General features: G+C 32.1%; 2 protein-coding genes across 2 annotated transcripts in view; one reads left to right on the top strand and one right to left on the bottom strand.

The window, feature by feature from the left end:
• LOC145312492 (uncharacterized) overlaps positions 1-7,188 on the bottom strand; it is a 44,298-nt gene extending 37,110 nt beyond the window's left edge. Inside the window, exon 1 of the mRNA XM_080151751.1 lies at positions 6,495-7,188. Within this exon, the coding sequence (XP_080007877.1) occupies positions 6,495-6,671 (177 nt within the window). The 5' untranslated portion in view covers positions 6,672-7,188. The remainder of the gene's footprint in view (positions 1-6,494) is intronic.
• Positions 7,189-17,744: 10,556 nt separating this feature from the next.
• Positions 17,745-18,338, top strand: LOC145309212 (small ribosomal subunit protein uS8A). The gene has a single exon (XM_080150325.1). The coding sequence runs from the start codon at positions 17,791-17,793 to the stop codon at positions 18,181-18,183; it is 393 nt and encodes a 130-aa protein (XP_080006451.1). The 5' UTR covers positions 17,745-17,790; the 3' UTR covers positions 18,184-18,338.
• The last annotated feature ends 9,326 nt before the right edge of the window (positions 18,339-27,664 follow it).

Raw genomic sequence — 27,664 nt, 5'->3', positions numbered from 1 at the left:
AATATCCGCTGGATTAGAACCGTTTCTCAGCCATACTGAAAAATTATGTATAGAGAAATATTACAGACAATTTTACACAAATATTAAAATAAAAATGAAAACGTTAATACACAGTTCTAAAAAATGGTTTTAATCTAATATTTTTTCTATAATACGATGCGATAAATAACTATTATACAGTTTTAAAATACTGTTAAAATGGTGCAAACATGATATTTCTTTGCTACTCTTAAATAATTGTTTTTTTTCTAATGGCTTTTTTATTTGTGCCATGCGATTATGGGTACAGACGTCCAAGGGGGGGGGGGGGTAAAGGGGTGATTTTACCCCCCCAAACAATTTTGGGCGAGTAAATACCTCACCCCCCCAAAAAAAATCTCTAACAAAAAAATATTTTTGCGCGTTTCGCGCGCATTTTTACTACTACTACTACGGGGGTAAATTTTGGTGGGGTAAACAAAATTTATCCCTGCCAACAGAGTTCAGGGGGGGGGGGTAATTACCCCCCCAAGCAAATTTTACCCCCGGGGTAAAGTATTTGGGGGGGGGGGGTGAAAACAAATTTGCGGCGCACTTCGCGCGCCATTTCACAACCCCCAAAAGCAAATAACCCCCCTTAACAAAATTTTACCCCCGCCCCAAATAAAAAAGCTTGGACGCCCCTGGGTATAGAGCATATACGTTCCATTTTGATTCTTTAAAAATGATAATTTTGTATAATACTATGGGCCAAATTTTTGGAGAAAAACTAACACTAACACAAAAACTTACAAAAATTAGTGCGAAAACTAAATTCCCCGTGTTAACTCAATTCTTTCCCATGTTTAAAAACTGTATTCACCTTTAGTTTTGTAATTAGGGAAAGGAAGGGTTGAGAAAAAAACAGCATTTTACTTTGCCATGTATGTGTGTTATTATTTTGATTCCGTAGCTTTTCTATGTTTCATTTGTTTCGACCCATTCAGTTAAAAATGATCAGACAATATTCGGCAGCCATAACGAACGATAAATTTTCAATTCTGGCTGCAAAATTGATACAAATGCCAGACTTTTAAAAATCTACAGTTATGGCGGATGTTTCATTTGGATATTGAAAAATGAAAATTTTAATTCTGGATCTGAATAATGAATTATGAAGTATACTAGCAGTTGTGCCACTAATATGTAGAGGCTATATATTCGTAGGGATAGGGAGGATAAAAAAATAGTCTAAACCCATCCTCTGACCTATTTGAACTCAATCGGTTCAGGAGTTACGGAAATCTAAAGCCTATACCTATGGCTAAATAAAAATATATTATTATTCTTTATCTTATAAATTAGTTGGTTTTCTATTAAACAATTACAAATACAGTTAATCAAGTACTCCTTCTGATACAAATGTCCTTGTTTTTCATTGTGTGTGTGTATGTGTGTGTGTGTGTGTGTGTGTGTGTGTGTGTGTGTGTAAGTTAAAAGCAACAAAATTGTTCATTTGGCATAATTTTGCCTAGTTTCACAAAGAAAAACTTTGCAAACACTAAACGCAAACATAAAATTTTACATAAATTTGGAACAAGAAAAGTTTAAGATTTCTTTTATAATAATGTTGTTGCATCTTTAAAGAATTACTTTTAGAATAATTTATTTCTACACATCATGAATCATATTTTTGTTCAATTTCTAGCTAAGGAGTAGGTAGATGTTTCTGAAGAATCAGCAAAAAAGGGAAAAATAGGGCTCGGCAGCTGTAGTTACCCTCCAGATGTTACAAAAAATTCTGCCACTTTTTTATTTTACTCCAGTCGGAATTAGAATTGACGGCTTACGAATCCTGTAAAAAAAGGTCAATTTGTTGAATCAAAAAAAGGTTAAACAATCATTAAACAAATGAATATGTATTTGGTAAGGTTGAATTTTCCATTTAGCCTTTCTAATATTTACTAAATAGCTGACAAATTGTTGAAATGATCCGCCGGCTATTGAGGTCAAAATACCTCGCATTCAATTTTAAAGTGCTTAGAAATGCCTCCTAATTAAAACTAGCTTTAGATTTTACCAAAATATTTTAGCAATTAACTCAAGTGCTTGTTTTGTACTTTCATTTTATTTGAAGCTTTTATTTAAACTAAAATTATCTATAAATATAATTTTTGAGTGAGTAGATACTCTAGAACTATGGTCTGTTTGTGAAAGTGAGTTTAACTTTTTTTTTAACTAAGCGTGTCTGACAAAAAATGGGTATATTTTACTAATTCAATATTATTTTAAAATATTTTTAGTTTGTTATTGCTACTTATATAAATAAAATTTCTGATTATATAAAGAAACATTTGATTTGAATAATATTGCATAATTCTAACGTGTAGCTAAATGTTATTTCTTTTTAAAGATTAACATTTCTTGTAAGGCAAAGCTTTTCTATAATTTACCTAAATAACAATAACATATGACTTTATCTCAAAGTGTAAACGCATCTGTTAGATATAAGTGATATGATTGGTTCTATTATCGGCCCTAACAGTCTGCGTGGTACTAGATGTAAGAAAAGCTGGAATGTCTTGTTTAAAAGCAGGCCCAAAAAATTTAGACAAAGCATGATTGGGTCTATTATCTGCATTATACTAGCAAAAATTGTTAGGGTTTTTTTTTAATAAGACAAAAGTACTGTTTCATATAACCCACTTGCCTTTGACTGAAATCAATAATCTATATCTTAATTTCTTCAGTGGGTTGGGGAGTTTTGTATAAGAAACAAGGATGACAACATCCATAAGTAGCGAAGCACAAAAAATCGTAGATGGGAATACGTACAGGTAGATTTAAAAGGTTTTTACTAAAATCAAGAACAGATTTATTGGATAAAATAAATATGAAACCTTGTTTTATTTTGTATGATGACGATGGTCAAAGTAAATTATATTAAAGATGCTCATGACAATGGGAAAAATTATTTTGATACTGATATCCCATAAAAGTTTGAAAATTGGATCAAAATAAACAAAGATCTTGGGAAATATGTAAAACATATAAAAATAGCCAAAAACCTGATAAAAGGCAGTCTGGCCGCCATGGTTGTTTTCTTAAAACGACAAAAAATTTAATTTTTAAATCCTTAAAAACTTTAAAAATTTGGAAAATCGGACCATATACACTGAAGATGTGGAAAAAAGTGTTAAGTATATTTATAAATAGCCTAAAACCTGCCAAAAAGGCAGTCTGGCCATCATGGTTATTTCCTTTAAAGACGGGAAATTTAATTTTGATATCTACAACTGAAAAAATTTTGAAAATCGGACTATAAACACAGAAGATATGGAGAATAATGTTAAAAAAAAATGTATATTAAACAGCCTAAAACCTGCTGAAAAGGCAGTCTGGCCGTCATGGTTGTCGTCTTTAAAAGACGGGAAATTTAATTTTGATATCTATAACTGAAAAAATTTTGGAAATCAGACCATACACTGAAGCTATGGAGAAAAATGTAAAAAATATAAAAATAGCCTAAAACCTGCTAAAAAGGCAGTCTGGCCTTCATGATTGTTTCTTTAAACGACAGCAAATTTAATTTTGATATCTGTAACTGAAAAAATTTTGAAAATCGGACCATAAACACTGAAGATATGGAGAAAAATGTGAAAAATATAAAAATAGCCTAAAACCTGCTAAAAATCGGTCCGACCGCAAATGATGTTTTATAGTCAATTGTGCTCCTTAATAATGGGAATGTTGTCAAAAAATTTCAGCATTCTGTCTTTTATAGGAGCTGAGTAAATCCCATTTCCCCCATAGCGTTACGGACTGACGGACTGACGGACTGACGGACTGACTGACGGACTGACTGACTGACGGACGGACAAAGTGAATTATAGAGTAGCTTCGCTACTAAAAATACTTGGCGATTATCAACAAATCATGCCGTAAAAACCGGTTTTTCCAAAGTACCTAATTTTAGAAGATTTTTGGATCATGACCAATTTAACGGGTGTGCTAACATGCGTGCATTTAAAAAAAAACAAATTGCGCGGCTTATGTTAATAGTAGAAAAATGTTACTCATACCGTTAGAATTTTTGGAAATATATGTGTCATATTCATGCTATTTGTAGTATAGAAGCTACGTTGGAAAATGTGAGAAAGGTTGAAAAGTTTTAAGTAAGTTGGGGCATTTTACCACGTAGCTCCAAAACTATATGTAGCACAGGAATATTTTTTAAACACCCAAAAACTAGAGTTTATGACGATTCTAACGATATGCATTGTATATTCCAAAATACAACCTTAAAGTGTATCCATTATCATAGAGTCAAGTATTAATAATCATATTTCTTAATCTTGTACCTAATTTTTAAATTTAGTTTCATATTTTTAAAATATTAGTATAACTTGCCAAAGCTAGTAAGACTATCTAATAATAAAAGTTTATTTGAAATTCTTTATTAAAGGACAAGCTAATGTGTAAATTAAACTATCAAAAGCAGGGCTCGGCAGCTGCGACTAAGCCACAAATTAAAACCCGTTTGCATGCTTTAATTTTTTTTTTGAAAGAGGTACATCATATTTGAGCCAGGTTTAGACTGCCAGCTTTTTTTAGAATTGTTAAAGGTCCATTTCCCTGAGACTTACGGCGGCTGTCGAGCCCATCCCTTTAACTAACATAATAAAATAAATATTTTGAATATGGTTGCTATCGTCCTTGTTTAATAAAATTTAGTTTTGCAAATTTTCAATGACAGTGACACAGCGGAGAAAGAAGAAAGCTTGGGATAGAAAAGAATTTGCATTAATGTATTGAAAGTATACAGATAACAGATATGATGGACAGAATATCTGTTCATCCGTCCGTTCGTCCATCTGTCCATCTGTCTATATGTCCATATCAGGATTATGCTTTTTAGATACTTTGAACTACCCAAATTGAAATTTATTTAAACAATGCTACTCTTGAATCCAACTGGGTATGAATCTATTCTCATTTTCTCATTATTCATGGACCAACCTTATTCTTCTCATTCTTTTGAGATTTTCAAAACGTGGAACATCTGCATTCAGATCTAGGTTTTTTTGTTATGTTGTGTCTTTAATTTTGGTGGATATTAAAAGTCGATCAAAGAAATTTGGCATAGACATTAACTCCATGGATCTAAAGGGATGAGACAGTGGCCGATACATTTATGTACATCCCAAATGATAATACACAGAATTATCCCTTCTGTAGATTTCAATTATTGATTGAAACTTTGGACCCTCAACTGAATGAACCAACCAATCAAAATTCAACACAAATCCCCAAGATTGTTAAGTCAAAGAATCTGAAAACGTTATTATAAGACTTTGGGGACTAGTGTAATGAACAGTCCAATGTCCCCTCTCTCTAGGCGTTAGCTCTCTATAATCATAGCTTTATTTTGAAATTGAAACTACACCAGATTTATTTTGAGACAGACTTCACATTTACCCACTCACTGTCGCACATACACACACACACACACACACACACACACAAAGCAAATTTTTGTGTCTGTGTAAAAATGAAATGATACACAAAATATTTATGTGTTGTTTGTGTGTCAAAATATATGTAAAGAAAGTTTTTATTGCAGAGAACATCACAATTTAACAAGGAGGACTACAAACATAAACAGCGAGGAGCAGAAATAAAAATCAAGAATACTCAACAGAAGGACAGACAAAATGCCTATTGGTGATGGGAATTGTCAAAGATATATTATAGAATCCTCTCTTATAACATAGCAATGAAATCAAAATTTTGAATTTTGAATTAAAATTGCATGTTCAATTGAAATCAAATAACCTTTACTTTAATGGTGATTTAAATAACCTTTAGACAAACGAATAACCAAAGTGAGATATTTAATCAGTAGATGCTCAATTGTCAGGGAAAGTCTTACATTCTATTCACCCTATTGCACGGACGGTCGAACAGACAATGTAAGTTTTGTCTAAGCTTTGCTACTGATATATATATAGTGTGAGACGACACATAATAGAATTTTAAAAAGGCCATTGCTTTAAATTTAATATAGAATATTGTCTGATTTTAATAAAAGTTATGTCATTCCATTCAATAGTTAGAATAGAATCATTTGATATTTATAAATGTTACACACAAATCAGAATATTTTTGTTTTAGCCCACTCCGTGTTTCACCTATTAGAGAACATGAAAATCATAATCATGCATTTAATTTTTGTATTTCAACTTCTAGATTTTGTTGAAAATAAAATATTGAATGCGCGATGCTAATTTATATATATCAATGTTCTTTTGTCTGTCTAATTTGCTGATCTTTGTTTTTTACTGTTTCATCATTGTTGAAATTACAAACGCAGTCACTCCATAACTATATACTCCTTCCCCCCCCCCCCCCCCCACCCTTCTACTAGATGATCGAACTGACAAATATATGTGGTCCATACCATCAAGCTAAATTGACGACAAATTTTCCCCTATCATATTATCCACGTATTTTATATCCATTATGGACGTATTTACCTGGGCACCGGCCGGACAACGTAAATGTGCGAATTCTCCGTCGCATGCGGCGCTCTGTTTGGTGACGAGGGTGGCCGACAGGCTGGCAAATGGGTCCTGTCTCACCAGCTGATATTGACCCACACACAGCTGCACTAATAATTGGAATAAAACCAACAATTGTATCACTGTTGCCATCTTCACTATAATTATTTATTAAATTCTTAATTTCAATTAAAAATCTATTAAAATTTCTTCATTTTCTGGGTTTCATAATATTTTATGTAACATCGTTCAAAATCACTTTCGACTGTCACTCATCAAAATGTTGTAATTAAATTAAATTAGTTAATTACATGTCTCAGCAATATTTAATTTGATAGAGGTTATCTAAGGCATCATAGATCACTTTCCATTTATAACTGTAGGGTCTCACTCACTTTACAAATTTGAAATTAACTGCTCTTAGATTAAATATTATTATTACTGAGCAAAGTTGTAAGCTAAACCCTTTAAGATAACAAATCTGATATATAAAAGTTCACGTTAAGCAAAATGATTTCACTATAATTCTATAGAATATTAGTCATTTTATCCTCTTTACTGAAATAGAAAGTTAGATTTACGGTAAAAAAAATCACTAAAATACTTGTGTTGTGTTTAACTTACTAGAATGAAACGAAACGAAAGCTTAACGCTTAAGTTTGAAAACTAAACTAAGTCAAAATCATTCAGGAGGAAAAGGGGGAGGAGGGGTTGGCTTAGCATAGGAGCTAGGAAAGAGGGATTAGGAGATGTCTTGGAAAAGAAAGAAATTTAGGAGAAGGAGGTTTATGAAAACGGGGTATTTATAGTAAAGTTACAATATAATGTAACGCAAATAAACGCTAAATGAAATAAATCTTAGTCTCTTAATGTGTATATTGGCTGAAGTTAAAAAGTATGTTACCAAAATTTCCAGCAAATACTCACATCTTTAAAATCCTTCAACTGCGACCGTAAAATGATTATTAAATTTTGAATTTTATCGCATCTTATATACAGCTAGATTATTTATTTAGCTGCCAGTAGGCCAAAACATCGAGCAGTCTTTCAGACATACTTTTCATTAACCCACAGCATTAAGGAATTGTCTTTAAACCTGTTCTAATAATCATATTTACTTTGTCAAATTGTATCTATTTTCATTTATGTACGCACACCCCCAAGAGAATAAATAAAAGGGGAGGGGGAAAGGGAATGTTTATAAATATGTAGTTTAGGACTGAGATGGCCGCCAAGCAGCAACTACAAGAAAAAGGGAACAATTTTCAAGAAAGAAATGGAAGGTAGATAAGAAATCACACTGGAGCATTGTTGGATAAAATATAATAAATATAATCATGTCTTGTTGTGCATATATGATAGGTAGTAAAAGGTGTCTGAAAGTATGATAATTGAAGTATATTTTTGTTGTTGCCTATTTTTATTTATACAGTTTATTTAATCAGACCTATTTTTAACAGATTTAATACTTTTGACAGTACCGTGCTTAGCGGAGCTAATTGAGAATATCTATCTATTTGTTCACCCATAATCGACGTAATATTTTTAGATGAATTTTATAGATTTCCAGTTCTTCCTCTACTAAAAATTAATAATTTCATTCATTTTTGTTCTTTTTTATACTGTTGTGTTGATATGAGTAGTGTAAAGAATAAGGATGCTTGGGAATTCAGAGTTATTCTCTATATCTATAAACAAACATTCAATTTCAGCTAATTTCTAAGTAGTTATGACAAATGAAATTCTTTAGATAAATCGTAATCAGAAATAGCCCTATACACTGGTTAGCTCAAACGAAACAATATCTATATATTTTTAAATTTTTTTTATCTGAATCTTACTTCAGCGGCCTTATCCTTAAGGAGATTCAATCAAAGTGATGCTTTGAGTATTCAAACCAACTTTTATACAAGTTGACAAACCCTCACTTTATGAAAACGGCTTACCACTTCTATAAATTCATTCTATTTCCCTCGGGTTTTTAGTCGATCAAAATAAATTTTTAATCACTAAGTTCACTAAAAAAGACCATTATTTAAAGCTCTATCAAGTTTAGTAATTAAATTTCAAAGTTATTGCTAGCTGTCTTGTATGAACACCCCCATTTAAAAATATTTACCAGAGAAAAGGGGGAATCTCTGAGAGATACAAGGGGTAGGGAGACATCCTGAAAAGGGGGAAATTTTGGGAAATACAAAAGGGGTGGAAATACATAAAATCTACATGTATTGAATTGTTGTATGAAAACAAAGGGTGTTAAGGGGTGGAGAAGGGGATTAGGGGTCAGTTGTGAGAATAGGTCAGGATTCATTTTTAAGAAATAAGGGGGAGGGATGTTTTCTTTTTGTCAGGGGGAAGAAAGGGAAAGAAAGCTTAATGTAATAAAGAAGAATATTTTCTAAATAAAACTGGGGAAATAAGGTTGTTTAGTTTTTATGTTTATTTTTTTTCTGGGGTTAGGAGACGTGGGAAAGGGAGTGGGAGGTGCTGGATTTAGTGGGTTAATGTTAAAAGGATCTCGTTTCCAAAACTGTTTTAAGTTTTACCCCCTACTACAGATTATTTTGTCTCGACCTGGAGGCGGAGCACTGAAAAGGACCTCTTTAATTTGGAATTAACATGGGGAGAAGCTGAAGCACTTGCCAAAAAAAGGAATTCATGGAGGAGCAGGGTGGCCGTATTCTCTGGACTCCACAATCCAAAAGAGAGACGCGCCTGAACTGAACAAGTGGTGAAAGATAAGTACACATTCAAAGCGATGCTATTTTCATAATTAGTGTCTGTCCGTCGGTCAATAACAAACTAAATGGTTGGTTAAGACATATTTTTCGCCCGTTTTCTCTGGCCGTATATTAATTGCATTACCGACCACCTTCTGAAGACTTATTGAAACCTTTCCTAACATATTATAACTGTGTATCTATGAATGTTTTTTTTGATTGAAGAGTTCTCCATTTCAGGGGTCATCCACATAGGTCCTGGGATGGTTATAGTCCATTTTATTCTCTCCTATACGCCCCTAGAGGCCTCTAGGGGCACTTAAGGAGGAGGGAGTCGAATTTGATAACCTTATTTTAGATTTTAAAAGAAAAAGTAAAAAAAATATTTTGGGGGGTGGACATTTTTTTTTTTTGGGGGGGGGGGGTGCCCCCCTTATCATTTTTAATTTTAGTTAAAAAAATGTAACACAAATTTTTTTTTGCGGAGGGTATTTTTCATTTTTCACACACAGACAAATAAACAGACGAACATCCTGTTACTTTAGTATAAGGATACTAAGTACCTCCGTAACGATCTTTCCTTCGGCTTCGCTAAATTAATTTCTTTTATGCTTGTTTAAAAATGAAATATTCAAGGTCTAAAATACACTTGGGTATAATTTTGTTTGAATATTTGCAGGGGCAATAATTCAGAGGTCATAAGGATAGTATTCCTATAATACAAGGATATAGTACTATCAGGTGTATATATAATTATATAGTTCATACTACAGAGGTCACAAGGATAGTATTTCTATAATACAAGGATATATTTTTATCAGGTGTACTACAATTTACTTATGTATTTATTTTAGTAACCTTGAGTAAAGTAACCCCATGTAAGGGTCAGACTAAGAAAGAAAATGTATTCACCCAAGCTTTCATTTTAATTAGCAAATTTTAGGTAATTCAAAATATTTAGATTTATGTATTCTAATTAGTTAAATTTTTGTTCTGGTATTTGTTTATTTCGCAAGGTTTTGCCAAATTTAAATCTTCAATATATATAAATATATATATATAAAATATAAACAAAATATATAAGATAGCTAGCGGCTACACCCTCTAGAGGGCTCTAGGGGCTCTTGAAGAAGGGTTGGGAGGGGGATTCGAAATCCCACTTCCAATTGTAGTTTAGAAAAAATCAATACCCAATAAGAAAGGAAGCCCAATAAGTCATACATAAGGCGGCCTCTAGCGACACTTAAAAATATTTTTAGGTATTTCGGTGGTGGTACTACTCCCCAAAATAGTTATAAACCTTCCCAGGACCTAGGGTAAGCTATATGATAAAGGAGAACACACACAGATCCTGTTACTTTATTATAAGTGTTATTAAATTTGTAATTAAAATGCAGATTCACAGAGCCAAATATTTAAACTATCCTGCATTTTATATGATAACTAGTAAATTCTTATCTTTTAGGATATCTATAATCTATGAGGACTACGGCAGAAAATACTCATCTATAGACTTTATTTTTGAAAAAAATAGCCTAAAACTGTCGAAGGACCTTCACCAAAATTGAAAACTCAATCTTTTTAGTATTTAAAAGAATGTAACAAGATAGGTTGCGCGATTTTTTACATACATATTTCTATTTCCTATTTTTCATAAAGTGAAGATGATTTATCTACACTCTGCTAGCTATTAATCATTGCATTTTGACATTTTTATATAAGTCAAATGCATGATATTCTGGTTTCAATTTTTAGATCACTGCAAAATATTGAAAATTTGAATTCTATAATCTTTTAGAAAACAGTTATATCTGAGAAGGGCTGATATTTGTTAGATTAGAATATAGAAAATGACACAATAAAAGAGAGTTGTCTTAATACACACTGGGAATATACAAAACTCATGTAAATGTATATGTATTTACTTTTCCAGTATAGCTTCGTAATACTGACAATTTTCCACGAATAAAAGATTTAAAACTTTATATCTGTTTTCTTAGACCGGGCCTTCAGTCCCTCGGGGCCAACAAAACCAGTTTTAATCTTATATTTTTTTCATTTTAATACCCGCGGATAGCTGTTTATAATACGTTGGGATACATAACTTTTTAAGATGCATTTCTACTAATCAAACACTTTTTAATTTTGATTTCTTGTTTGAAAATCCCGCAACATCAACTGCTGCATTTAAAGTGGTTAACAGAAACAAATTAAGAAGACCTGTAGAATAACAATGGACATAGAAGATATTATGACAGGGGAAAAATTGTCGTCAGTTTAGCTTGCTAATTTATTGGTCAGTTCGTTCATACAGGGGAGAGGAGGGGATGGGGAGGATGGGGGGAGGTATTGTGATTTTAGCCAGCTCCAATCAGCATTTTATCAGAGTACATGAAAATCTGGTGCGGCATCCAAGGAATAATATATCGATTAAAGTGTATAACAGAAACAAATTAAGAAGACCAGTGGAATAAGAAGTTGACCAATGAAGTGATGGTTTGTCAACCGCTGTCGCATTCAGTCGCTTTTTGCACATAGATCTATCTTTTATCAACCAACTTCCATTCCCCCTCTTTTAAGTAGACAAAATAAATGTATAAGTATAGATGTATATATAATTTTTTGATTTTTATTTTAATATTTGTGGAAGTGGAAAATTGTCTGTAAAAGGATGTTATAAATGATTTTTCAGATTGGACGAGAACCGGTTCTAATCCAGTTTGAAAGCTATACTACAAAATATATTAAGAAGTATTTATGGTTGTCGACCATGAGAAAGAAACATAGGCCTATCTTTTGTTTTTGCACACAGATCAAAGGTTCTCTTATACAACACAAAATGTAGCTCCACACCTTCTAGTATATTTATCTACAGGTGTATAATACACGCACCTTTCTTTAACATATTCCAAATGTATCAAGATATAAGGATGAAGACATCCTTTATGAGCTAAGCCTCGCTCAAGAATATCAGACATTAACCTTTAAAAGCAGCTGAAAATTATATTTTGCTAATATAAATTTCCCATTTCGAAAAAATAACATTTATTGGTTTAAGTAAAATGATTATAGGTATATTTCTTGGCCGATATCAAAAAAGATACAATTATATTTCTTATGGTATTTGCAATATCAACATGAAAATAAACGTCACACCCAGTTTAAAATAATAGTATCATGGGTTTTATCTTATCTGTCAATGGGAGTAAAGTTATTTTGATTTCATCATTATGGGTTTTATATACTTAATTTTTGGATAACTCAACCATAGACATTTATTTCCTACATAGATCTGCAATGGACATTGACACAATAAAGTAAGTAAGTCGTATATGAAAGGTAAATTTATGTTTTGAGATTTCTAATATAAAATTTACATAAAGATAAACATTTTCTGAAAAAAATTTCTAGCTTCAAAATAAGAAAATTACAGCCATTTAAAACTTTAAAAAAGCATTGATTTTAGTTGTATATAATGTTGCTGGATATCCGGCCCGACCCTAGTATTAAATAACTTAATTTGCGCTAGAGTAATACATATTAAGAGTATTTACATTATTTATATAAAAGTGTAAATAATAAAAGTGTAAATAATGGTGTAAAAATATATTTTAAGGAGAGGTGTATATGTAGGTGTTTATAGATTCTTTGTATAAAAGTGTAAATAATGGTGTTAAAATTTATTTTAAGGAGAGGTGTATATGTAGGTGTTTATAGATTCTTTGTATAAAAGTGTAAATAATAATGTAAAAATATATTTTAAGGAGAGGTGTATATGTAGGTGTTTATAGATTCTTTGTATAAAAGTGTAAATAATGGTGTAAAAATGTATCCCTAGGCATCCAGACTCAATTTTACCCTTCTTTATCACTTGTGAAGGAATAGAGATATGTTTAATCAAAAAAAAATGTGTTTAAACAGATAGAGAAAAAAGTAATTACAAATAACCTACAATTGTTTAAAATACATGATACCTTATTTATAAATATTTGCCTTTACAGTCGCAGCAAAAGATTCGCTAAGCTTAAAATATCGTGTCTGTACGTTCAATTGAAAAGAAAAATTAGTAATTCTAAATACTATTACTTACTGTGAAAATTTTAGTCCTAGAAAATTTTAACCCCTCCACAATTAAAAATTTTTTTTTATATTTTTTTGTTTAAAATAAAGTTGAAAAATGATTGACCTCCTCCCCTACCGTTTCTACTCTTTAAGGTCTGATGCGTCTGGGATCGTAGCTGCTACAATATTCAAATATTTTTTATGAATATCTTTTTCTGTTTCTTATCCTGTCATCCTCCAACCCTATAGAGCTGCAAAGAGATAATGTGGTGTTTTTTCTGTCTTGAAAAAAAGGAAGAAAACATTAGAACCTGAAGGTTATCTGCTAGTTTTTCTTCTTGTTGTCGATTATGGTACTGAACTGATTGGTAGTGGTATTCCCTTCCCCACATCTCTTTTTATTCTGTGACATCCCTAGAGTTGAAGGCTTTTACTGATCTAAAAAGTTTTAATGTCTATTTGTGATTTCATTGCCTAAACGATTAAGTTGTCCTTATTTATGTATGTAAGATTTTTTAAAACAGACAGAGAGAAAGTGCATTGAAAAAGTATAAATTTTGCAGTATGAAATATCTGTAGTTTTGTGCTACAAGCGTAAATAGTATCAAGGAAAAGAATAAATTGAGTTAGGTTTATGAGACGGAAAAGTGAAAATGGTGTAAGGTTCGTGCCAAGGAATTTGTAAGCATGTAATTTATTGGCCTTAGCGTAACAACATTTTTTTGCTTAGTTTGCAGAATAGAAAGTCTTTATTGACCTTTAATCGTCTTGTTAATATTAGATATTGGGTTAATTATCTAATATTTTTAACAGCAGTTATTATGCCTCTAGGGTACTGGTGGCGTAGATCTCCAAGAGGGGGGGGGTTAAGGGGTGTTTACACCACTCATACTTTAATAAAGATCATTTTACCCCCCCCCCCTCAAAAAAAAAATAATAAAAAATAAATTAGATTACCCTCCTTACCTCCTTGGAAACCCCTAAATTTAACCCCATCAAAAAGATTGGACGTCCTTGACTGGAGAATAAAGTAAAAGAATAGATGGTACATGAGCTCATAGACGTCCAAGGGGGGGGGGGGATTAAAGTGGGGATTAGCCCCCCCAAATTTTTTTTCATTTTACCCCCCCCCCCCCCAAAAAAAAAATCTTGGACGCCCCTGCATGATGAGCTAAATGTAACTCTATCTACAGGGTGGGGACCCTGTCCCCATTTAGTATGGGTCTTTGAAATCGGCTAATAGCGTCGGAAAAAAAACACATCTGAGTCCCTGAAAAAGAACAGAAAACAATTTGCTAGCAGAAGAAAAGGATCTCCAGGTAGTAGTCTAAATTATACATCTATATTTATTGTCTAGAGATTGAGGGGCTCGGCTGGATATGGCTACAACTGCTGAGCCCTGGATTAATTTTGTGTGTATATCTCTCCCCTGTCCCTGGGGTATTCATAAATTCCTCTTCCTCTTTAACTTTATTTCAGGTATAGTAACAAAGATAATAAATGTATATTAGGAAAGAATAAAAATATATTTGATAAACAAAAGAAAATCACAAAACCTTAAAAATATGGATTTATATATGTCTTTTGTTGAATGGCCAACGAACTGACAGGCAAAGTAAGTTGTATACTGGATAATATTGATCGAAAAAAATGACGTAATACTGGCCTTCCGGTATGGCATTGTATTTTAAAAACAAAAATTTTTTGCTAATATTTTTTAGATCTGTTTTAAGTTCATTTAAATCTTTGGGAATTAAATATTTGGTAGTGGGAAATTTATTTTAACCGTTGTCACTTAAAATGTATACTGGCCTGCCTTTGGAAACTTAGTCTATGTAGTTTCTAAAATTCAATTGTTGGGGAGATTTACAACCTTCATCTTCCCTCAAGTTAGACAGCACTATCTCAAGTAAGTATCATATTTATCGCATCGTAATATAGACAGCTTTCCTCGGATATTAAAATGAAAAATTAAAAGATTGAAGCAATAAGGGAGTAGACTTACAGAGGGATGACGCGCTGTTAAGCCCTGATTTGAAAATTATGTAATTATTCTACCACCAATCTGGCCACTCTATAATCAACATACTCTGGACCAATTTTCTTATTGTTTAAATTACCAGAATACTAGTCCAGATACTATGATCACACAAGTAATACCTATATCAATAAAGTTCTCAATTTCAATATAAAGGCTTCAATATCTTTTCAGTTTTTTTTGATAAAATGTTTATTTTTACTTCGGTTTTTATTTATTAAAGAGTTATTGTTCGTTTGTCCCTTCTTAATATCTTAGAGCTTTGCTTTTATTGATGTTGTCTTCCTTTATAAAATTATATTTGAGGCATTAAATAAGCATTCAAATCCATTCTAAGGAAATGTCCAGATCTATCTAAATCTTAAAATTCAAAATCATGTTACAAAATTATTTTTGAATAAGCCTTTAATTTGTAATTATATATATTGGAAAGTGTCATCGTTGTACATTTTTATTTCTTTATTATCAGGGCTCGGCAGCTGTTCATCCTAAGACCGGCTCGGTTTTAGTTGCTAATTTTCAAAAATATGAATATAATATTATGCGGCTGTGCAGCTTGTACATAATTTTGCAGATTGACTGCGTCTGTAAATTGCGTCTACGAGGGGTGTCTTTATTCCAGGAATATTAAGTGACATGACGTTAAATTGATGTACATTCCCAATGATGATACACAAATTTTCCCCTCCTGTAGATCATAATTTATGGTTGAAACGTTTGGACATTCAACTGAATCAACCAACCAATCAAAATCCAATAAAAGTTTTCAAAGTTTTGGGTTCGATGATTGAGAGCTTTATTATAGAACTTTGGGGACTAGTGTAATAACAGCCTCCCTCCCTGGTCTTTATCACCTTGCTGAAAACTGCGGTTCAAGTGGCGATAGCTGCCACATTCTGTTTAATTGTCTATAATTAACATAATTACTTATGCTGATTGTGCATGAATAAAAAATTAAATTGTCTAATTTTAGAGGCAATTTAAAGAAATAAGCATTAAATTAAATTGCATGTATGTAATACACAAATTACCCATTTCCGTGTATTTATGTTTCAGCATTTTATTAGCAGCAAAGCAACTCTATAATTCCAAGTGTCCGTCCGTAACAGTTACCTCTTTTCGTCAATTTAGGTTAGAATATCGCTTTCAAACTTGGCATGGTGATTCCTGTGTAGTTTTGCACGATTTATAAAGAGTAGCAACTCTTAATCGTTACAAGAATATCCTCACGTCCATTTAAATCATTTTTCACAGAATAGAAAAATATTTTAAAATATTTAGTTATCCTATTTAATCTGATTTTTGGAATACTGATTTCTATGATAACAAATTCAATATCATAATCGAAGCATCTCCATATCAAGTACTAAAAATGTAGGAATGTCCTTAAACAGTATTTGAAAATAAACAGTTTTGCAACAAATTTACAATTTTGTTTAAACTTTATATTCTGTTTATTCAGTTGTGACACTCTTAATGTTCGTTTTTGCTAAAGTTTCAGAGATTCACTTTTGTGTATTTATTGTGTTTTATTCTTGTTATTTCTAATCTTTGCCAAAGAGGGAGGATCGAGACATAAGGCTATTTATTAAATAAGTCAACAACGTTTTTAATAATGTTTTCTTATTTGTTGACCTAACAATTTTGGGGACTTTTATAGAATTTTGATTGGTTGGTCCATTGGTCCATGAATGTCCAAACGTTTCAACCACTAATTGAAATCATTGGGGATGTATAACAATTCATCGGCAATTGTCCTAGCCCTATTGATCTTTGATTTTTTGCTTATAATTTTAAAATTCTTAAATAATGAATGACAAAATCTACAAAAAGCTTTGCTACAATTTGGGCTTCTGAACAATTGAATACGGATATTTAGAATAATCAATTTGTTTCTAAGTCTATTAAGCTCTTCTGCTGCCATTAAGACTTCATACCCAGCAGCTTCAGCATTTTTTTTTCCCCAATTGCAATTTCAATGGATATATTATTACTTGGATTATCATGTACTCTAAAAAAGTAAAACTTGTAGCTGGCCAAAATAAAACCCTCCCTCATCCACCCGAATCCCCTCCCCTCTACTGGATGAACAAACTGATCAACAAATATTATCCATAGCAACCTAAATTGACGAAAATTTTTCCATGTCATAATATCCACGTATATTCTACGTCCATTGCAATTTCTTATTAAAAGTCGCAGCTGTTAAGCATAACTAAATGTTAAAATTTCTACAAACTGCAAACAACTAGCGATATTATTTTTTTCTCATTATAATCGTAATTAATTCCTTTATAAAAGTATCAGGATTTCTATGTGTGTGCGTTTGTGTGTATTTCTATCTTAAACGCTGAACCGATCTGAACACTTTAGTTCATTAATTATAAACAAAAATTCATTTTAAAAATACCAAGCTAAATTTGCTTGATTCACTTCACTAAGAGAAGACAAGATGGTTCGTATGAATTCACTTGCGGACGCTTTGCGTACCCTAAACAACGCAGAGAAGGGCGGTAAACGCCAGGTCATTTTGAGACCCAGTTCTAGGGTTGTGATTAAATTCTTGACCGTGATGATGAAGCACGGTTACATTGGAGAGTTTGAGATCATTGATGATCACCGTGCTGGCAAGATCGTCGTCAATCTTATTGGTAGACTCAACAAGTGTGGTGTCATCTCTCCCAGATTCGACGTTGGTATCAGGGACATTGAGGGATGGACCTCCAAGCTTCTGCCTTCCAGACAGTTCGGATTTGTTGTTATGACCACATCTGGGGGTATCATGGACCATGAGGAGGCCAGGAAAAAGCACTTGGGAGGAAAGATCCTCGGCTTCTTCTTTTAGTCTTTTTATTCAGTTATAATATAACATCATTGCCACCTTATCGCTAATTGGAGTATGAACCATCTTTAATTTCCGTATTCGGAAATTGTATCTTCAAATACAAACATGAAATATGAACCTGTTTCAGAAAAAAAAAAAAAAAAAAAAAATAAAAATATAGAATAAATTTTAATTTATATTCTAATTTCAGCAAATGACTAAATATTGCGTAACTAAAAAGTAAAACTCATTGAGCTGCTATCAGGAATAAAGCTATTATGTTAAACAAGAAATGTATTAAAGAAGTGGGATATCTGATTGTTTGTTGTACACAAAGATAGTAATAACTCATTTAGTTACTATCATGAATATAAGTTATAAAAGTTAATAACATACATATCCTTTCATAAAAGAAGTGGAATGTCTGTCTATCTTTTTTCTCAGAGTTATATATCTACTGATATTCCAACAAATTATTAAAGCTAACAAAATTTTTCCCACATTTTTTGCAAAAAATTAATACCACACCAATTTATTTCTTGAAAATGTGCATGTGATTGCCTACTTCCTAGACATTACCTATCAATTAACACATACGGGCGAAGCTGCTTTCATGACACTCTAATGTCAGGTCCATAACAGCAGTAGGAACCATTTTTAACATAACGCCTTTTTACTTCTGACGCGTTGAAGCCGAGATTCGAACCTATAACCTCCCCGACGACGAGCGGAGGCGCTACGTGTTGAGCAACGGTCGCGGGTTGTCACAAATTGTCAAAAAAAATAAGGGATTCGGCGGCAGCATTCGCATAAACAGTTTTTTTTTTAAATTTCGCAGTTGTCTTCCAAAATCGATACACCCCAATGAACTCTTCTACCCCATCCCCTCCTCTCCTACTAGATGAACGAACTGACCATTAAATAAGGTCAATATTAGCAATCTAATTTAAAGACAAATTTTCCCTTGCCATCATATCCACATATCCTATATCAATTTGCACCAAATAAGATTTGGTGAAGATTTATAGGACAACAATCCTACGTTGTCAATGTTAATAATGACAACTGATTTTTGTAAGACAAATAGCTTTATCCACACTATTTTGATAAACATCTTAATTATTTTCAATAACCCGCATTCGGAGTCAAGCGGCCGAGCCCTAGAATCGGTTGAGTAGTTTTGTTTCATCATTCTTACAGTTTTTATTCCTGGTGTTCTCTTTTCCAGGAATCATTAAGGGATACGACAAAGGACGATAAATTGATGTACATCCCAAATGATTGATACATAAAAAATTATAAAAAAAAGTTTGCACACTGTTAGTTTACAACCAATAAACAAAAATTCAATTTTTTTTAGTCAACGAATAAGATAAAGTGGTTTTAAAACTTTGTGTTTCCAACGTAATCAACAGTTCAATGTCCTCTCCCTTGTTCCCTGATTCTTTTCCCAGATCCTGAAAGTTTTAATTTTCATGGATATCAGGCACTCTGTATAAACTAGGGATCAGCAGCCGCGACCAAACCTTAAATTTAAATCCGTTTGGATGCTTTGAAATTTTTTTTTGAAGACAGGGATTGCTATGTATTGGTCAGATTTAGACTTCTAGCCGATTGATTAAATTCTAAAAGCGCGTCTGCCGAGCCCTGGAATACACTCTGTAAAGAAATTGTCAGATTTCAACCTGACTCAGCGAGAAATTCAAGAATAACAAGAACAAATAATTGCCATTGCGAATAAATATCTTTTAAATGGACATTAATGTTGAAGGTTTTTTTTCTATGGCTTGCAAATCCACTCATTTTTAAGGTTGTTTTGGCTAAGGCTTTAGATTACCCTAAAAAGAATTACTAATCTAAATTCTAGAAAAAGGGCTGCTTATATGCGGTTTCAGAGTTTGGAATTTTATTTTTGAAAATTCTGCAGACGCGACGAGCTGCAATTTTTGACTAAAGCATGTTAGAAATTTTAAATCTAACATTCCAACAAACAAAAACGTTAAACTTATTTTGAGAAAAGCTACATTCATTTAAAAAGAGGAAAAAGGGGACAACAAAAATTGTAATTAGTCGCTTAAATATCAATCGTGATTTGTAAACAAAATAATCAAACGAATATATTTTAAAATTGTAAGAGTTATAATCAGATCTTTGAAACGGCTGTAAGGCGTTTAATTTGCCTAGACAACATTTTAAAGGAACCCTGCAAGAAATACCCCGCTTTAACTGCTGAAAGCCTGGCACGAGTAGACCCAATACCCAAAATTTGAAGCCTCAAGCTTCAATAACAAAAAAAAGTTACAGACATTTCAAAATGATTATTTTAGTACAATGAAAGCTTTGAAAGATTTTCATTGCTAATGATGGAAATTTCAATATCAAATTACGTCTTCTGGAAGCAAAATTAAAAGCTTATCTCTGTCAGAAACTTAGACTGCCAGTAACTGATAACATTTTTACAATAAAAACTTTTTATAGTCAAAATGTCTTTAAAAAATTCGGTTTAAATTACGTTTGAAAGCGTAAAATCATAGCCGGAAAAAATTAAACTAATGTAAGTAATACAGATGCTCTGCTGTGATTGGTTGTTCAGCGGACTTAGCGCGGACTCAGCCTTCTGATTGGGTGGAAATCCCAATTCTCACGCTACAGTACTCTCAATACAACGCAAATTAAACTGATTTTTTTTTAATGATTTTGATTATAAAGAAGAGTGTTTTTATTGTAAAAATGTTATCAGTTACTGGCATCCTAAGTTTCTGCCATAAATAAGCTTATAATTTTCTTTCTAGGTGACTTATTTTATTAATGAAAATTCTATTATTAGCAATGAAAAACTTTCAAATTTTCATTGTACTAAAAATATGATTTTGAAATGTCTATGACTTCTTTGTTATTGAAGCTGCAGGCTTCAAATTTTGGGTATTGGGTCTACTTGTGGTAGTCTTTAAGCAGTTAAAGCGGTAAATTTCTTGCATGGTTCCTTTAATATTAATATATATGACACTGATTGGGTTTTTTTTTTTTTTTTGGGGGGGGGGTGATAATTTTCAACATTTCCCGTTGTTCTTTTATTAAAGAGGGTTTGACTAACCCTCCTCAAATATTCAGTTAAAAACTTACCCATTAATATTCGCTGGATTAGAAGCAGACCTTAGTAATATTGAATACTGTATAGCAACGTATTATAATATTCCACGAATATTAGAATAAAAATCTTATAGTTTTTCATTTTAATATCCGTGGAAAGCTGTCTATGATACGATGCGATAAAGAACTATTCTACCACTTTACTGTTAGTATACCCATATAAATCTACCCTTCATAGTACAGATTTTTTATATGGTGAACTTTTTCTATTACTCGTACTTTATAACTGTTAAGGGTGGCTGAAGGGTTGAATTTATGCTGCAATTAAATGGAAATTCTCCAACTCTAATATTTATTTGTTAAATGTTTACCACTTAAAAATGTATCTTTATGTACAATTTTTCTGGCTTAAATAAAACACTTTGAAGTTTAGGCATGGGATAACTGATTTTTTATTTAGTATAAATTTTTCGAAAAAAGATTATAATAGTTATTTCTCGCATCGTATTATAAACGGCTTTCCGCGGATATAGAATGTACAATTATAAGATTAATACCAGTTTTTTAGCCCCGAAGTGCCGAAGGCACGGGCTAAAAAACTGGTGTTAATCTTTTGATTGTACATTTTTATATTCGTAGAAAGCTGGATATAATCCGATCCTAGACATAGTTTTTTTCGTATGGATGAGAACCGGTTCCTATGCACCGGATTCGATTAAGTACGAGAAAGAATTTTTCAGTATGGCAGAGAACTGGTTCTAATCCAGCGTATATTAATCGGTTTCGGAGCCATACTGGAAAAAGCTTTCTAAAAGTCTAAGTGTAAGAGTGTCCATTTTAGCATTTTCTTAAACGCTATGTATTTCTAGACATTTCGTCCATTGCCCGTATTTTTTATTGCTCCTAGAGCTACTCTTTAATCCACCCTGTCTGTTGGTCTGTCTAGAAATTTGCATGTAAGAAAAAGTATGTGTTGCAAATCTTATATTTAAATACTAGTGGTCTTTCAGATACAAAACAAAACATACCTAAATTTGACACCTACTTTAATCATTTTTCTAGCTTCTGATTTTCGATCATGGGGAGTTTTTCCCTTTTTCTATCGTACGTTCTTCCGTCAATTGAAAGCAGTAAAGCATAAAATTCTGGGGAAAGTTATCAATTCCAATTAGCTTTCGAAGATACTCTATACATCTGTTTGTGTATTATGTATAGCCTCGGACCACGACCATTATCTAGAAGTCCTGACTGTGTCTGTTTTGGGCCAAGGCATTCCTATTTATGTCACGAGCCTGACATAGCAGCAGTAGGAACCAATGCCTTAAGTCAAGTCGTAATAAAAATGGGTAGCTTACAAGCAATGCTTATATTATATAAATATGATATGAAGCTCCGCTCCGTTGAGTATTTTCTCCTATTTAAAGGAAAGATGTAAAATAGTATGTACTAGTAATATGTATACTTTTTCTCAGTTTTTGTTTTTATTGTACGTCCGTTATATAAATCTAGTATGCACTAGATTTCACTAACTTATACACAAGTATTAGTGGTAGATAAGTCTTAGATTTCCCAAGGAACAATTATAATGCCAAGTATAAAATTGAGTTACATTTATATTGAATGGTTCAATTTGAATTCTAACAAAACGGCATTAAACCCTAAGTCAATAATGGAGGTCTAACCAGTGGCGTGCAGAGGGTTTTGCCACCCCAAAAATCTTGACATCCGCCTGAAATCAAAATACCTCCCTTAGCTATATTATAGGGGTACATTAGTGGGTTGTATACCCTTTTCAAGAGGGATGTAGGTGGGTAGTAACCTTAATTTTTCCATAGGGGTGGCACTGGATACACCCCTTTTCGGAAGAATGCCACGGCGCCTAACCAATATGGGAATTTATTATCTGTGCAACCTAACTGTAAAATAACCCAAAACAAATCGCCTTATTGTAAGCCTTTACTCCATTCTTTAATTTATCCAAACAATCAAAGTTGGTAAAATTCTGTGTTTACATTTTTTGAAAAAAAGAAGTCAAAAAAATTCAATAAAAAATGGTGACAACATCACTAAGTAGCGAAGAAAAAAAAATGCTCGTGGGATGGACAAACAGTCAAAGTGATTTTAGAGTAGATATTCAATTATCATAAAAAAAACAAATAGAGATAACAAAGAGAGATAAATCATAAAAAATTCAATTCACAGATCCTTTATATAACAAAAGTTTTTATTTCTTTTGAAGCAATGAGTAAATTATATACTTGATGCGCATCAGAACAGAAAATCTTCACTAAAAATTTCTTTAAAAGCAGCCAAGAAATTTTCACTTATCCCATAACGTTACGGACGGACGGAAGGGCAGGCAATGTGAATTAAAAAGTAGCTTCGCTATTAAAAACATTGATTAAATATATTTTGTTTAATACTGCGTACAAGTCTGCACAGAAAAATAAATTTTTAAAACAAGGACAATGTTTTTCATGATTAACACATTAACAGAAATGTTTCAAATGCAGTAAACTGTAATACAGAATTAAAAAGGAAAATCCAAGCATTGGTATCATATCCTTCTGTTGTCAATGATTTATCAGGTTCGAGCTAGGATTACAAATCTTTGAAATAAGAGCCACTAAAACTGGAAGTATATTGGTGCTCATATCATAAATATCCAAGGGTAGGATATAAGGGTGTTAACCTCCCTTTCCATCAAAATTTTAAAAAAAATACAACAGATTACCCAATTTCAAACACCTTAAACACTTCATCGAATCCCCCCCCGGGCCCCCGCCCTCCTCAAAATAAAAAGCATCGACGTCCCAGGGTGCTATTTCTTGATTAATAGAAAAGAAAAGAGAACATTTTTTTAGACTTTTGAGCCTGACCAAAGTATTCATAGGACCATGACTGCCCGCACAATTAATAAGTAACATAGTCTTATTTTCTCATTAATTTTTCAGAATATATTTCTTTCTATTTCTAGTATAAGTAAGTAGCTATTAGAAGATGATAGAATGACTTTAACTTAAAAAGCTAAGTAAATATTTGAGAACTGAACATTAAACAAACTTCTAATAACCGATATATTACTACTTTGATATTGCACCAGTTTTTCATATACTCTGATAAAGTGATGCTCCCAGCTGGCTATAATAACAATAAACTACATCTATCCCCTTTATCACATCCCATCCCCTGAAAGTGGATGAACGAACTGACTAATAAATGTGGTCCATGTCAGCAATTTATATCGACGACAAATTTTTCCCTGTCAATATATCCACGTATATCCTATATCCATTCTTCTATTGGATTTGGTTATATCAAGTAGTAAAACAAAAAGGGAAACCCCCTTTAATCAGAGAAATGATGATATCATTCCAAAACATCTAAAGGCCAGGTAAATGAATTAAATACGATATATTCTATAATTAGAGTAGGTTCGTGCGCCCTTCCAATCCAACCGAACAGTACTTATCGCTAATTTAGGTATGCTAGATTTGTCCTATCGATTTTTACTTGTTGCTTTTCTTATTTTTTTGACAAATTTTTGTATAAGACATTACTATCCATTTTAGGAATTTTGCTTCCTAGGACAACAGGGTACTATGTTATTGTTATTAGCGAAGCACCTGTGTAATCAAATCCTAAAATATAAGTATGTCCTATAAAACAGAATCCTGTATTTGCGCAATTTTGAAATAAAAATTACATACAATTTTGTTCAACCTTAGATTCATATTCTGAATATTAGGTTCTGACACTTTAATGTTCAATTGTCCTATCGTCTGATTTAAGAGCTTTGCGTTTATAAATGCTGTCATCCTTGTTTGTCAGTAGACTGGATCTTCTTACATAAAAGTTATTCGGCTTCACTGATCTAATAATAGGCTGTTATTATTGATTGACAAAAGACATTTACAAAAAGATTTTAATCACTTTAACTGATTTTTTTTGTTAAATAACACATTATACACTTTATGTTTATAATAACATCTTGTTAGTGAAACTAGTATTTAAAACTAAAATTAAATGCAATTCATCTAAGAAATAATGGATGTGTTCTATAGATTTATCAAACTCACTGGTTTAATTAGATATTAGTCTATTTAAGGTTTTATATTAAATTTCTCCTTGGCATAACTTAAATAATAACTAAGCACAATTTTGACTATTGTAAACTAATAATATATTTAAAATGATTTTAGTAGAAAATTAAAACTTTTGAACTTATAACCAATGAAGAAAAAACACCCTTAGCCTCCCCCTTCTCCTCCTTTGTTTACCGATTTAAATTATTTAGGAAGAAGATAATTTTTTCTTTCCTTTACTCAGATTTGTTATATTACCCATAAGTTTATATACAAGCCGCTCCAAATCTAATTAAAAACACATTTATCTCAAAGATATATTTGTAAAAATATAAAAAGATAAGATATTTTTTTAATAAAACATATCCAACTAAGTATGTACATTGTACATCTAAAAGTGTTCATATTTTTACATTGCAGTTTGTAAGCTTTTGAAATTTTATTGAATAGAGTAGTACCGTTTTTTTTAGTCCGCTAGGATCTCGCTAACCTACTGAACCAATTTAGTGCTCCCTGGTCAATATGGGATTGATGGTTGTGGATTCTTAGGGGGTGTATCCACCCCCCTTAATCCCCCTTAATTTGACCAGGGGAGTAAAACATCCCCTTTATGCACGCCTCTGTTAGGGGCACAGTAACTTGTCCAAAATAAATAGTTTTAAAAGTAATAGGTGATATTGAGGTCATATTTGAACCTTGGCTTAATTTTAAAATTGCAACAACTCTTTAAAATCTTTGCATTAAGGATCATTTACATTATTAAAACATAATGATATTTTAGTTGGGGTGCTGCCACTTTTACCACTAGCAAAAATACAGCCACTGTGTTTTTGACAAAAAGTGGGTGTGTTTTTGTCAATTTCGATTATAGCTGTGTTTTTGGCAATATTTTTTTATCCAATGTCAAAATTACACCTTCACTGCTGTCATAAACACAGTTTTATTGTCATTTTCACACCCATGAAATTCAATGAGGTTGTCAAATTCACAGTTTTGATGACAAAAATACACCTATTTTCATATTACTATTAGGTATTTTAACCAAGTTGGAACCTGTATTTCACATAAGGATGTACTACTAGAGGATATTTTAGTATTTTGGTATGGTAAAATTCTTTGTTTTAGTCAAAAAATATTTTGCTAGCATCCTGTGCCCACCAGGAGGGAGATATTCAAAAAATTCCAACTCTCAGTTATGTGTCATACCAATACTTAAAAAGTCACGCAGTTTGGGCTCTTTATCTTTCACACACAGAAAATGAGATAGAAAAAACCGGAAGGGGGGCATTTAACCCCCCCCCCCCCTCCGACCGTTAAGGGTTAAGTATGTTACATTGTACAATATGGGTGTAATGCTACAACATTGATTCAAACATATTTTTTTTGTATACCTATGTAATAAATAAACTGGATAAATAAGTACAAAATTTAAAAGATGTATTTTTGTCAATATGTAGGTGTATAATTGACAAATTATAAATTTAATAGATGTATATTTGTCAATATGTAGGTGTATAATTGACAGCAAAACTGTGAATATGCCAGTGCAATAACTGTATTTTTGTCATACCCCCTAAAAGTGCAGGTGTGAATTTGACAGTAAAACTGTGTTTATGACAGCAAATCACTGTGTTTATGACAGTAATATCACTGTATTTTTGCTAGTGGTAAATCTGCCATGTACCCTTTTAGTTATTTGCAATATAAATTAATTTTCTTGATATAATTATCCTTAATGATTCCTGTTTTGCACGATTTAGAAAGCGTAGCAACTCTATTATCATTACCAAAAGTCCGTAGGTTAATGAAAGAAAAGTTGAATTTTAACTTTTTTACCACATATTTTTATAGTTTATAAACAGCTTATTTTTGGAATAATGATATCTTGGACAAAAAGCATCTCATTTTATCAAATTTTAGAAAACGTTAGTATGTCCTTGTTTTTAAAGTGATTACGTTTAAGATGCAAAAAGTGGGCGGAGATTTTCCGGCTTGTTTGCACATCTTATATATTTAAGACAAAAAAGTAATAGTTGGTTGTAAATCTATATCAAAATCTATATCAAATTGATAGGGATGATTAACTTCTTAATTATTCTGGGAATCAGCATTGTAAAAGGGTTAAATGAAAATCATAAAAAAATTAAATTTTGCCAAGACAGCCTAAAACTGAAATAAACGTAATACTTTCTGGTAATTGTTATGCAAGGTTTGAAATTAAAAGGACAACTCTAACATACAATAATTTGATATCCATTAAGGACGTGGGATGTTCATAGAGAAGTTTTTCTTTTGAAAATACCATAGGAAACTATTGTAGATATTGA

This window comes from Acartia tonsa, chromosome 2 (assembly GCF_053477335.1).
Source record: "Acartia tonsa isolate MP-2025a chromosome 2, ASM5347733v1, whole genome shotgun sequence".
In the NCBI taxonomy this organism is placed as follows: domain Eukaryota; kingdom Metazoa; phylum Arthropoda; class Copepoda; order Calanoida; family Acartiidae; genus Acartia; species Acartia tonsa.
The sequence above is the reverse complement of the archived record's forward strand: the minus strand, read 5'-3'. Positions and strand labels throughout refer to the sequence as shown.

Excerpts from the sequence above, each read along its gene's own strand:
- LOC145309212 (XM_080150325.1), top strand. The coding sequence starts at position 17,791 with ATGGTTCGTATGAATTCACTTGCGGACGCTTTGCGTACCCTAAACAAC.